Here is a 14087-nt window from a genome sequence, read left to right on the forward strand (position 1 = left end):
CTTCAATCTCAGAAGTCACCATGATTTCTTGTTTGCTTATCAAGATGTTTTGAAAATCCTTCCCCTCCTCCTCTTCCTTCTATTCTTTTCCCTCAAAAATGAATCGAAAGTCATAAGTGTTAATTTCCCTTTCAACAGATGTGCAGCTGCTAAGGATTATTTTCGGGAACATCCTCACCACTGGAGTTGGGCTGTGCAGTGGTTACAAAAGAAGGTGAGGACTGACAGTGATATGTTTACCCCTTTTGAAACCAGTTGCAATCTGCCAGTGATTTAATACCAGAATAAAGCAAATTACTTAACTATGCAAGCAGTTTGCATACTACTTAACTATGCAAAAGTAGCATTGATGCTGCAGTTTTTCAAAATATAATACACTTGGAAAAATATGATTTATAACATCAAAGCATAGCAGGAAACATGCTGTTTTCCAAGCCCAGAGTTTCAGTAAGACCAATAAGTCACCTCATGCTTCAAAGCTGTTTGTTGACTTAAAATCTGCTAAGTTTGTGAGTGGGTTCCATGTGGAAGCACCTGTAAAATATTGCAGCAATTCTTAAAGATCAGTCATCTCTGGAACCAGTATTGTTCTCTGAGATTAATGCAGCTAGAGTTTTATAATGGAACTGCTAATATCTTTTTCGTCCTTTGTTTAGATGTCTGAACATTACTGGGCTCCACAGAGCAACATATCAAATGAAACTTCAACAGCAAAGACATTTCAGCGCACAATTTCAGCACAGGTATTTCAACTTCTTCACTTCTTATAGCAGCAATTAGGATCTGCAAAGAAACCATAGATCAGTCCCAAGTAGAAATTTTAGAAAGACAAATAGTATTGCTGTGGTAAAAATGCTGTGAATAACCTCAATTTTTCCCCTTGGCTTTTGACAGGAGAAATATTTTGGGGGTGTTGAAGAGGAAATATGACAAAAACAGCTTGTTAAAATTGCTGAAGTGATCGGAAATTGGTTGTGACACACACTCCTCTCAGAAGGAAGGAAATACTAGCAGTTAGTGTCTGTCTGGGCCTAGGGATTATACAAACTATTTCACAGTCAAGTAATTTTTTTTTTAAGATTTGTTACCAAATTCAAAGGTCAATTATTGTCATAGAGATATACAGCATGGAAATAGACTGTTCGGTCAACTCAAGAATGCCAATAAGTTATCTTGAATTAATCTAGTCCCATTTTCCAGCATTTGGCACATATTCCTCTAGACCCCTCCTATTCATAAACCTATCCAGATGCTTTTTGAATGTTGTAATTGTACCAGCCTCCACATTTCCTCTGGCAGCACATTCCATACATACATCACCCTCTGCATATAAAAGTTGTATCTTAGGTCCCTTTCTCTCTCACCTTAAGCCTAAACCCTCTAATTTTGACTTCCCAACAGTGGGACAAAGACCTTGGCTATTCACTCTGATTTTATAAATCTCTATATGGTCACCCCTCGGGCTCCGATGATCCAGGGAAAATGGTCTCAGCCTATTAGCCTCTCCCTATAGCTCAAACCCTCCAACCCTAGCAATATTCTTGTAAATCTTGTCTGCACCCATTCAAGTTTAACATCATTCTAAATCAAACATAGTATTCCAAAAGCAGCGTAATCAATGTTCACTACAGCTGCAAGATGACATCACAACTCAATGCACTGGCAATATTGGTAAGTATATCAAATGCCTTCTTCACTACTTTGTCTACCTGAGATTCCACCTTCAAAGAACTATGAACCTGCACTTTTTATGGCAGCCTTCCCCAGAATCCTACCAGTAAGTGTACAAATCCTTCCTTGATTTGCCTTACCAAAATGCAACACGTCACATTTATTTAAATTGAACTCCATCTGCCCCTTAGTGAAGAAACTAAAAGATGGCATCTGACAATGTGGCACTCTGTCAGTGTCAAAGTTCTAGAGACCATTTGAAACTTGGAACTGTCTGGCTCATTAAGTGAAAAACAACCAGATCAACGTGATAATTCTGATATATACAGTACTGATTTTTCTCTACTGCTTTGAAAAGCTGAGTTATTATCAATTTGAGGTGGTAGATGGATAATATGGTCAATACAAATTCTGCTGCATAGCATACCTGCTGCTGTATCTTATTGTTTACTTTGTATTTCTCAACATTAGTATTCAGTCTTGACCAAAACAAGACTTCAAGGCAGTGTGGAAAGTCTCCATTTAAATGCCACAAGACAACCAACCCAATGATTTGTCATACTTTGTTGCAGGATACGTTAGCCTATGCTACAGCCCTTCTGAATGAGAAGGAGCAATCTGGGAGTAGTAATGGATCAGATGGCAGCCCTGCTACAGAGAATGGAGATAGAACTCTCCGGCAGGTAAGGAAGAATCCTTTACTAAGTGGTGTGGATGTTAGCAATTTAGTAGATAACCAAGTCTGCAAAATTGGCATAATAGAATAGAGGAAACATAAGTACTGAAAACTACCATTTCATTGTTCCAAATATTTTTGATTTTAAAAAAAACTATTCCATAAATCTTAATTTTGAAGAAGTCCTGAACCAATTTTTAGAATTGCCAATATCACACATTTATATTGCAGCAACCTGTGATGTGTATAAATCAAGTAAAAATCTGTATGAAATAGAATGGCTGCTGTTTTCTTCAGGCTACATTTTTAATGTAAGCATTGATACTCATCAGCTTATCCCTCCAGGGTATAGATGGGCACTGCACAGTATCGTGATGAGTAAGGTATGTTCAATGTATTCACAATCTAAAGGGAGACTTGCAGCAGCAGGTTCAGAGTAGAACTATTCAAAATTACTGTTTTTGTGTAATAAAACTGTATTTAGGTATGGATGATGAAACAGTTTTATTAATTTCTCCTAACTGAAAAATAACTTTAAATCAAATAGAATTCTGTCATTACATGAAAAAACCCTATAGAGGACAAAACTTCAATGTAAGGACTGTTCTACATAGAGTAAAAATGATCGTAATGCTTCACAGTGCTGTCAGCCTGCCCTGGCTAATTTGCAGTGCACTCCTACTTTTCGTTTCTTCTCAATTATAATAGTTTGCACTAGAGCTAATCTTTGAGAAGCTGGCATTTGATAGCCAGATTTTCTCAAGAACTATGTTTTGATTTTTGAAGGCTGCCTTTCCATTCTCACTTGTTAAGTAATGCTGTCACTTAGTAACAGTGCCTTCTTATATTTGTGTTAACATATATAGGGTATTTGGACTCTCATGTGCAGAAATAGAATAATTCATCAATATCCTTATTATCAATCCTGTTTTAAACACAAAGACATGACATGTAAGAAAAGCACTAATTTTTTAAACATCATAGTATTTAAATTGTTACACAGTAACATGAAAAGTTAATAAGAGATTTTTTTTCAAAATAACTGGCACTTGCTCCCACACGCACAAGCAGCCATATACATATACATAACATCCACAGACTGGTGAGATCACAGGAAATGTGTACCCTTTGCACATAAAGTTGGAATAGTTTAGTACGGCAGTTACACCTGCATTTACTATATCCCAGATCGCAATCACCCATTTAAATTTATTAACTTCATTGCAGTAGAGTCCATTACGTATTTTCCAAATAACAATTTATGCAGACATAGCTTGAAATTGCACAAACATTTGCAAGGAATTAATTTCCTTAGCAAAATGGAGTTTTCTTGGACCCCAGAAAGCAGAGTACTATTCCTTTGACCAGTTTAAAGCAGTTCCCTTTCTTTTATTGCCTCATTCTTCCGGCTCTCACCTCTTGCAATCTCCATTTCCTCTCCCAGTCCACCTGAAACTGACTTGTCCTACCAAAACCAACATGTCCTCCCATCTCTGCCTGACTCTTGTTGACACTCCCACCCAGGACCCAGCAGACAGAATGCCCAGATCCAGCAAAAGGCTCCTTCTAGACGTCGATAAAAGACCACAGTGCAGTCTGGCTAATTGTAATTCTCTGCACCCCCCAACTCTCATCCCACCAACTCCTGGACCTCTTCTCATTTTGCCAGCTCCTTGCTTCTTCCGGTCAGCTCCAACCCACCTCCAATCTTATCTTGTACTAACAAGCACTCCCACCATCCGCTGCAACCACAGGAGTGGAGTAGCAAAGTGGTTTCTCACCCTTTTCTTCCGTTCTGTTTGTCGGGGTGACTTTTCTCCTGTTGGTTGCTCTAATGAGTGAATATTCCCGAGTGGTTTGGGAACTTTTAGGGGAAGATATGCCTGCTGCTGCAGCTGTTTTCCACCAACCCCCCCCGTGCTTTGAACAATCGTGGCCAGCATTTAAAAGGTTAATCTTCTCAGTTGTGAAGCAACATATTGCCTCGCTTCTCTATCCGTCATTGCTTCTGTTGTATATTGCAAGCTGTCTTTAAAGGTAATTATTTGTTCCACTAACACTTTCCTTTGTTTCTTCATTCTAAGGGCTCTGAGTCTCCCATGATGCTTGGTGATTCTAAAAGTGACCTTGATGAAATGGACCCATAAGAGATGACTGGAACATCTATGGGAATAGTAAATAATCTTTGCTTGGTGTCAGTTCAGCGAAGAACTGGGCATCATGCCAGATGGCTTTAGGCAACAGTCGATTTAGGGAAGATGTACGTACATCCAGGTTGCAGACAGCAAGCCTTTGATAGCTGTTATGGAGTCAATTTTGCTGCCAGTTCAAGCTCAAGACGATGCAAGTCTCTCCCTGTTCTTTGAAGATTTTGTATGGAAAAGGATAACTCGTGGTTGTGCTTGTGAATGTACAAAAAACAATTTTATCTAATGCTTTCAGTAGTAACTACGGAGGATTTGATTTAAGGTTTTAGTACAGTCTTCAGGAGAGGAGAGCTTGTTGATTTGTGTATAATAGTTCCCAGAGTTCAGATTTTTCAGAGTAACAAAATACTCTGTTATTACGTTATATAGATTTAATTTTATTTGTATAATAGAACACCCAGTAAGTCTGTTCACTTGGTTGCAGCAATTGTGTCTTGGAATATTTAGCTGGTCCCACTGCTTTGCAAAGAGGAGTTTAGGTTTACAAGAATGTACTGACAGTGCATACTGACAGTTTAGCAGCAGTCTGATACTTTATTAAATATTAAATGAATACTTTAATAAAGGCAACTTTTTTCTTTTAGAATCCATATGACTGGCAGCCATTTTCCAATGAGGTTAATGTTGTGAATGTATATTTTGTGTGAGGAACTTAAAGTCCAACCTTTGGTCATTTCCTACAGACAGATTGAATTTTAGTTGGTGATATTTCATTATCCAAACTGATGTTGTAAAATTGCAAAAACTAGTCTGATCACTTCAAAAATTTGTATCTGTTTTTGGTTTTTAATAAGTATAATTTGTTTTAGAATCATACTTCACTCCTGTATAACATCACTAGCATACGTAATGGGCAAGTGTGTAATATTTATTTAGCTGAGATTTACCTACATGAATTGATTAAGTTGTCATTTGTATCTTCTGAGATTATCCTAACAGGCTTATTTTCGAAAACAAATCATTGGTTGAAAATACAAGGCAGCACAAAAGTGAAATAGTTCATTTTTTAAAAAGACCTTTTTGTTTTTGAGGGTTGACTACCTTGACAAAATTTATATTTATCCATCTCCCATTTGAAATAATATCTCAGCAAAGTAGGTAACTAACCTATTTGGAACAATTCTTGTAACATTGCAAAGCCATCCAATGAAAGCAGTGTATACTGACCCAGCTAAGGGTTACAAACTAGCCTTTGAAAGTTTATTAGCCTTACCTTGAACATTCTTATGGTAATGCTGGTAAGATGAGCACATGCTCTGGAGAATTACTGGCACAGATCCATGGGTGGCCGTTCTGAAGTGTAAAGCATTGGTACTTCAAGCTTCCCACAATATAGCAAATATTATTTATTGGAATTATTTTTGCCTTGATAAGTTGCCAGTATGGTGGATGCTGATTTCCAGAATATCCCATGCCATATGCGTGGTGACATTCTATTAAAGGGTTATTAATTGTAGTCTATTGATTTAAAGCTTTAAGCAATTGCTATCAACTATTAATAGGCATATTGCAATCAGTTACATCATTGATATTGCATACTTGTCCAATACATAGGTGTCTGTATGTGATGGTACAACAATATTGTGGGTGTTGGTTATGAACTTGGGAGTGGGAGAAATACAACAGTATTTCAATATATCAATACAACAGATCATCACTTGTGTGTCTTTGATATAATTATTTCAGTGGAGATTTGATATAAATTCACTAATTAACAAAGCAAATCAATTAAAACTTTGTTTGATATGGGCTAATGATAAACTACATTGGGGAATGTTCAGTTTTGTGGGAAGTTATTGCTTTCTTCCTTGACATCTAATTGGTTGTCGATACCCATTTAATCCAAATATTTTTAATCTGTATTGATCATGTATTGACCCAGAAAGGTTTGACTAAGAGATTCTCAGCCATTTTTTTTTCTAACCCAGGGAAGAATAGTGTCGCTGAAGTTAGTAACCCCAGTGGAGATAGAGTTAATGTATTGGTGGACAATACCCTGAATCTGCTGTTTGAATAATTCACAATCTTTGGTAAAGAGAAATGCCATAATGAATTATCGTCTTACTCTTAAATGTACATTAATTTCCAGTCCCAATCACTTTGGAACAGATAACCAAATTAATCTTTAAAACATGATAATCACTTTAAGAATAAAAGGATTCAGAAACTAAGAGAGCAGTGCATTTGCGGTATTTTGAAAACTTTGAAGTAATTGTAATTCACAAAAGCATCCCGTTATTAAAATTTGGATTAAATATGTAGAACAATCATACCTTTCCATCTTTTAAAGTCTATTCAGAATTATTGTCACCTGCAAATAAAGAGGATAATTATGAATCTTCCACAAAACCCATTTTAAATATAGTATTTTTTGGTGATACCCCTAAAACCTTTTTGCACCCCAACAACTTCTTTCTGTTAATCTTGTAACACCTCACATCAGTTCCACCTAGAAGAGTAAATTACCACCACCCAAGCTGAAAATCATAACAGTTTCTACCTTGAAAATATTGCATGTAAATTTCTGTGTAAAAGCAACTACATTTTTTATTATGCTAAGACTTCTAAATATTGTAATATCTGATTGTTTCAATCAAAGTATAGAAGGAGAAAACTGCATTTGAAATGCTTCATTGTTCGACCCTAGCTTGGTGCTGTTCACTAGTATAGACTCATTAATATGACTTGCCTCCAAACAAAATTGAAATTAGGGTTGTAAATTTAGCTGTTGTACTGGATCCAGGAATGAGCATCAAGTCTGGGGTTACTACTTGAGCATTGTTTTTTTTATTATTCAAACATTTAACTGTACAGTGCTTTAATCTTTTCACTGCTGTGACAATGTACAAGAGGTCATGTAGTATAATGCTGTTTTCCGATTGGGTTTTAAAGATGTTTGTATAATGTTTAAAAATGAACTTTTTTAAGTTGTTTGTTTTGTTAATGTATGTTCAACAGCTGTTTTTAATCAAAATGGTCACATGTTAAATTTTGGTCTGCTGTTGGCTAACTTCCGCTGTATTCAAATTCATTTATCATTATGACCAGCCTACAATTAACTTAAACGCCCAACCAATGTGAACCATGATGTTAATTGCTAACAATGAAGAAGTTCGCAGTGTAAACCTAAGAAGAATTGCATCAACCTGGAGGCAGCTTATTCTGACCTACATTTAGGTTATGCCGGTGAAAGGGGCAAGAGCACATTTTTGTTTTTCCAGTGTCATTGGAACTTTTGGAAATCTGAATACTTATCTGTGCATTGACTGCAGCATCACTTCCCATTGCTGAATTGTACACTGATTATTCAATCTGCCAAAATGCTGCCACAGAATAATCAGTTAGGAAGACATAAAGTACCTCCTGGGAATCACTGGAAATCAATGAGATTGCTTGGGCTGAATTGTGCAATTGGAATGATTATGTGCTGAGTGAGATTCACACAAGTCACAATTGCTGTCAGCGTCCTAGTCACTTTTTCAGCCTCTACTTTGTGCCAATTTATGATTTTTTTGGGATGTGGATGCAAGAGATTTTTATTTGTCATTCGGGGTGTTTTTTTTTTGCCAATATTTCAATGAATAAGCCTTGATCCTCTGCCTTACTGTACAGTCACAATACCCCAAGAGTGACACACTGGGGGCTGGGCTTTTGTCAAATCATGGTGTTTGCTCTGGACCAGAAAACCAAAGGCACAGATGGCCACAAGTGCCTTTTTATTTTTTTTTCTGGATCTTAAAATGAAGCCTTGGCATAACAAAACTACCAGGTAGCGACTGGGATTGGTTAGATTCTAGCCATGGCTCCCTTTTTAAACATCCCAGAAAGCCTCTGTTACAACTGCGCAGTGGCATTAATTGAAAATCTTCAACATCTGCTTTAATAATCCTTATGCTGAAAGGCAGAAATATTGAAAGTTACATGCTCATCCATGCTAACAAATAAAGAATATGTTGCAGTACCTACTTCAAATGAGTAAATTAGTGGCAATGTGGTAATTTGATCATTTATCATTAAAGTGGGCAAAATGGGTGGTGACAAAAATTCGTTACAAGTTACTCATGTTCTCATGTCCACTTGCTTTATGCCTATCAGATGTGAAAGATGTTACTTGTGGAAAACAATTTGTCCATTTTTTTGGTGTCCAGTATTGTTGTTTGTTACATTTATAGGTCAGATGCAAAGTTAAGATTCCTCTGTGGCCCAAACTATACGCCTTATACAAGTCTCAGAAAAGCAGTAGTATGACCTTTCCATTTCAAGTCTTTCAGCAATTCTGCAAGGCAAACTGACAGTCATAATGAGCTAGCTTTAGAGATTGTTTTGACTAAAACGTTTGCAGCCAATGGGAAGAGAATATTTTTTAACCTCTTGCTTTGTAGTTGAATTTGAATCCAGTTTACAGAATTGACCAGTCTACTAACCTGTTCCACTGCTTCTGGTGTTTTTGGTTGCTGCTCCTTACTTTGACTTTAGTTTTATTTTAACCTAACAAGTAGGTTCCAAAAGCATCGCTATTTTTTTAAACTCTCCCTTGTAATTCTGTTTTGCCCCTTTTCATGTAATTGTGTCCTGGAACAGAACCAAGTTACCAGACTACTTATTAATCGAGGCAGCTAAGCAGAAGTAAGCGAGGGAACCAAAAATTTTTCCCATCTCTGGGAGAAGGGATATCTGAGTTCTTGCTGCATTTCCTCTGTTCCATCTCTATCACATCGAAGTCTGAGAAGTTATGTTTGAGCCAATGTGCCAAAATGGGCTACAATTGTAATAACTTTACATAAATGTAATTTGACCACTGTAGGTCAAACTCTTTAAAAATTTCCAGCACTGATCTGACATTGGTGAGTGTACTTCTCACTCTCGTGCCCTTCCTTACCCCCCAAAATTAATTAACATTTCCACAAACAGAGTCTTGAATTAGGAGGCATAGTTGTCTATATAAACTGATGAATGTTGACCACATTGTCAATTTAAATTTAACCCATTTTAATGTTTTCTTTTCACTTTTATGAATTGATTGACCTAGCGATCAATGCATTTTTTTTTAATATGTAGCCAAAATAATTTTGCTATTACTGCTTGGACTAAACTGATGTATAAGTTGAATACAAAAAAACTAACTTCTTATTCCCCCACTCACAACCCCTCCCTTAGTTCCTAACACACACTTTACACTCTTCAAATGTACACTTGTTCCAGTTCTAAGCATTTATTATTTACAGCTTGGACATCTCCAAAAGCTCTGCCTACCATTAGATGAGCAGGGGAGAGTAGAATTTTATCCATTTGTGAGCACTAGCACTGGAGCCATTGCTCCTAGGTGAGCCGTTTTGACTGGAGACAGTTTGTAGGTGGAGATGTTAATGTCTCATCCAATTCCTAGTTGAGCTCAAAAGTGAAATGGATCAGCAAAAGCTATTGTTTAATTAACAGTTCTTAGAGGAGATAAACCTATATCTAGGCAATACACTAATTACTGTAACAAATGAAAAATTTTAGCTGTATGGTCATCAAAAACAAATTACCTATTTCTGTTGCCACTTCTCTCAATGGCTGCAGATGGGTACAGAAAGGTCAGGAGGAGAGGGTTGGAATGAGGTAACAAGGTCTTTACTATAACTCTGTGAAGGTAAACAGTTAGCTGCTTTCATAAACAAGTTAAATGCTCCCCTTATGCATTACCAACTCCCATAGAATTTGGATTTCTGTTATAAGCCAGTATAGCTGTTCTGCAATTCATTGAGGATGGCTTGGAGAGAATTTAATTGCAGTTATCTTTAACCCTTTGAGTACTGGACTTTTATGCCAATGTCTACAAATAAAATTGCTTAGGAATTTACGCATCATGCATGGACAGTTATATTTTGTACCCTGACCAGTCACTCATCTTTTCTCCTCTACCCCCATAACTCCACCTTCCAAAGGCCACACAATTGTATGCCTTTCTAATCTGTTTCCAGTATCAATGAATTCACTGTACTCTTTCTGCTCTAGGGTAATAAAACAATCTTCTTTCAGACTAACGTTAATGCTGTCACACTTGTCCTTTCGTTTCAGCATATGAATATGATACCATGTATGTAATATAGAGTAGCACTTGAGAAACGGATGGAACCATTGAGTTTTTCTAAAATTTGTAAGTAAAATTGTTGATCTTATGTTGATGTTTTGAATATGATTTATGGCTATTTTGGCATAAACCACGGATTGCAGTTCTGATGTCTCTTAACTAAAAGCAAATGGATTCCCAAACAACAGTCACCATCCTAGCTGTTTGAAGCTAACTTTGACCTTAATTCAGAATAGTAACGGGTCATAGCAAAATGGAAATTAAAATATTATTTCCAAGCAACTTTCCTTTTTGAGACTATTATAATGGAAATGGAAACCCTGATGATCTTGGTGTGTCATTGCTGTTTCACTGTTGAATTTATCCTTTATTATAATGTGGTTATCTCCAGGGTGGATAAAAGATGGACAAAATTGAGGCTTTATAATATATAGAAGGGCTATGCAAAGTGCATTGAAGTTTTCAGATCCTATGCAGTCTTGATTAGCAGTACTTAGTGAATCTGTGAATTTATTGGATGCCTGAGTATAATACTCCTTTGAGAAGATTTCCTCTAGTTTTGATTTAATGATCATTTAAAAAAATTTCAAATTTGTAAATGTATTGAGTAACTCCTGACACTAATGTACTTTTTAAACATTTGTAACCATCTGAATAATTTGATTTGTGTCCAATATGTATATTGTAGTCTCTTGTTAAAGGGGCGAACTGTGTTCCTCCGACAATTATGATTAAGAGGTGCACATTATCCAGTGCTATTGGTCTTCCTGGTACTGTTTGGGAGAAAACATTATTTTGTTAAACCCACCCCCACCCCCCCAAAAAGAAAGATTCCATTGTTACAGAGAAAACAGGTGTGCCATTTAAAATACTTTTGTTTTCAACCTCACTTGAGAAAGTGTTTCCAAATTCTGTGTTAAAATGTTTTGTTTGAACATGATGTACAGTGGTTCGATATTTTACCTTCAGAATATTTCATGGAGAGAAAACAAATAGTAGTTTTTGTGAAGATCCTCTGATTTATTTTAAAGGAGTCATGTAATCAGTGTGCATTTCATCATGGCTGCCTCTCTTTAATAAGCTGATTCTGTGGAAAATGCATTGGTGTTCTGCAGGTGTTAACTGTTCTTTAAAGAAAACCGAGTGCAATATCCCCGTAGACTCTGAAATTGGCAGAAAGGAGGAAAAGAATAAAATCCAGTCTTTCTGATCATTAGATTGCATGTTTGACTAGTATCTAATGAATTATGGGTGTTGGTCTATAAGAAGACTCTTAACGGCACACAGTTATTTGTGGATGATTAACCCATGTGTTTTGTGGGGAGAGAAATTGAATTTGTTCTTTAACCCAAGAGGCAAAAAAAGTGCAACAAGCAAGGCTATGTCTTTCATTCCTGACTCGATACAAATAATGGTGCATTGTCCATACGTGTTGGCAGTTGAGTTCTGTATTGCCCAGGGAATGTTTGTAAGCTGTAATGTCAATCTTCCTTTTTAAAAAAAAACACAGTATGAAAAGTATCTTAATAAAACATAATGATTTTAAAAAAACTAAAGTGCCACCTAATCTGTTGATTTAAATGTGCAATATTTCAAACAGCCATGCCTATTATGCTATGTAACCAAGAAGTACAAAACCTCATAAAACAAAGAGCCCTGAAATTAAGAGTGTGCACCTTTTCATCCCAGTTAAGCATCAAATTGGATTCTGTAAATGTGGTTAGTGCCAACTTTAAGCAAACTAGATTATTTATCAATTGTATCACGAGAAAAGACAATCTTAGATAACTCTTGGCAAAACACTATTGCAGATTGCTTCTCAAAAGTATTTTTCTTATTTGTACATTATCAAAGGTTGGGATATCTGGTCGGCATGGATGAGTTAGATTAAAGGGTCTGTTTCCGTGCTGTACATCTCTATGAGTCTGTCAAGGCTAACAGGCCTTTGTAATTGTCCCGCTGCTAATTCTGGAGCATAGAGTGAAATTTCCAACATCTACTCTATCTGCAAGGCAACTGTGTTCCTTGAATGTTTTTCAAACACTATTATTTAAATTTAATCTGCAAGCCTTAAACACCTTATTAGACAGCAGGGTATTCCACTTGGGAGCTTTACAAAGTTGCTGTCACTTCATACAATTCTACTTTTTCCAAAATATTACCAGTCATTGAAAGGTGCCTGTTCCATTCAAAGTAAAGTGACAATCATTTTCTGCTTTTCTAACTTCTAAAAACATGTCAGGTTTTTTTTTACGCATATATTTGTTTAATAAGTAGGATAATGGCGCAGCCAGCATTTGTTGTCTTTGAGAGAGTGATGACGAACTAACTTCTTGCACTACTGCAATACGTGTAAGTACATCAATAGAAGTGTACGAGAGGGAGTTTATAATTCATATATGGGGCATGGGCATCGCTGCCTCGGCCAGCATTTCTTGTCCATTCCTATTTTCCCTCAAGAAGGTGGTAATGAGCTTCTTTCTTGAACTGCTGTAGTTCATAAAGCATAGGTACACTGACAGTGCTGTGAATGAGTTCCAAGCTGGTATATCACCCCCAATCCCATGCATTGAAATTTGTTCACTAGCTATTTGTGTGGGTCTTTATTCAGAAAATCCAAATATACCACATTCACCAGTTCAAACTCTGACTCTGCTCGTAAGATACTGAAACAAATTCCACCGGATTTGTCAGTCATGATTTCCTCTTTGTGAATCGATGTTGACATCCAAACAGACATCAGTTTTTAAATATCCAGTAATCGCTTCCTTTACAATGGATTCCAGAATTTCCCTACGACTGACATCAGACGCGTAGGTCTGTAGTTCCCTGTTTTTTGTAAGTGTGGTCGAAAGAGCCTTGGTGAATTACTGGAGTGTATGTTGTGCATGGTCCATATTGCTGCAGCTGTGTTCGTAGTGAAGGAAATGGTAGATGTAGTGCCAGTCAAGTGGACTGCTTTGTTCTGGATGGTGTTGAGCTATTTAAGTGCTGTTGGGGCTGAAAATGGAGGGTATTCCATTGCTTTTTTTGACATCTGCCTTGTAAGGCACAAGATTTAAGGTGACAGGAGCTGATTTACTCACCTCAAAATTCCTAGCTTCTGCCCTATTTTTGTAGCCACAAAATTTACATGGTTGGTCCAGTTCAATCTCTAGTTGAGAGTAAACCTCAGGATGTTTTTAATATTCACTTGTGGGACATAGGCGTCACTGGCTGGGCCAAAATTTATTGCCTGTCCAATGCTTCCGTTGTGAAAGTAGAACTGAGTTGCTTTCTTGAACCACTGCGGTCCACCTGGGTTAGCCTCACCCACAATGCCTTTAGGGAGGAAATTAACTCACAGTCTGCCCACCATTTGCAGTCATGAATGTGATGGAACACTCCCCAATTGCCTCGATGACTGCAGCTTCAAGAAAACTCAAAAAGCTCAACATCATCCAAGACAAAGTGGCCCAAA

At 36.9% G+C, this 14087-nt stretch overlaps 1 protein-coding gene across 2 annotated transcripts in view; it reads left to right on the forward strand.

Moving 5' to 3' along the window:
• The window catches only part of usp24 (ubiquitin specific peptidase 24), a 184242-nt gene extending 178937 nt beyond the window's left edge, over positions 1-5305 (forward strand). For both annotated transcript variants that reach the window (XM_060830532.1, XM_060830533.1), the window contains exons 64-67: positions 139-214; positions 657-743; positions 2244-2354; positions 4432-5305. In XM_060830532.1, the coding sequence (XP_060686515.1) occupies positions 139-214; positions 657-743; positions 2244-2354; positions 4432-4494 (337 nt within the window). In that variant the 3' untranslated portion in view covers positions 4495-5305. The remainder of the gene's footprint in view (positions 1-138; positions 215-656; positions 744-2243; positions 2355-4431) is intronic.
• Positions 5306-14087: the final 8782 nt, after the last annotated feature.

Source organism: Hemiscyllium ocellatum, chromosome 9, assembly GCF_020745735.1.
Source record: "Hemiscyllium ocellatum isolate sHemOce1 chromosome 9, sHemOce1.pat.X.cur, whole genome shotgun sequence".
Taxonomy (NCBI): Eukaryota; Metazoa; Chordata; class Chondrichthyes; order Orectolobiformes; family Hemiscylliidae; genus Hemiscyllium; species Hemiscyllium ocellatum.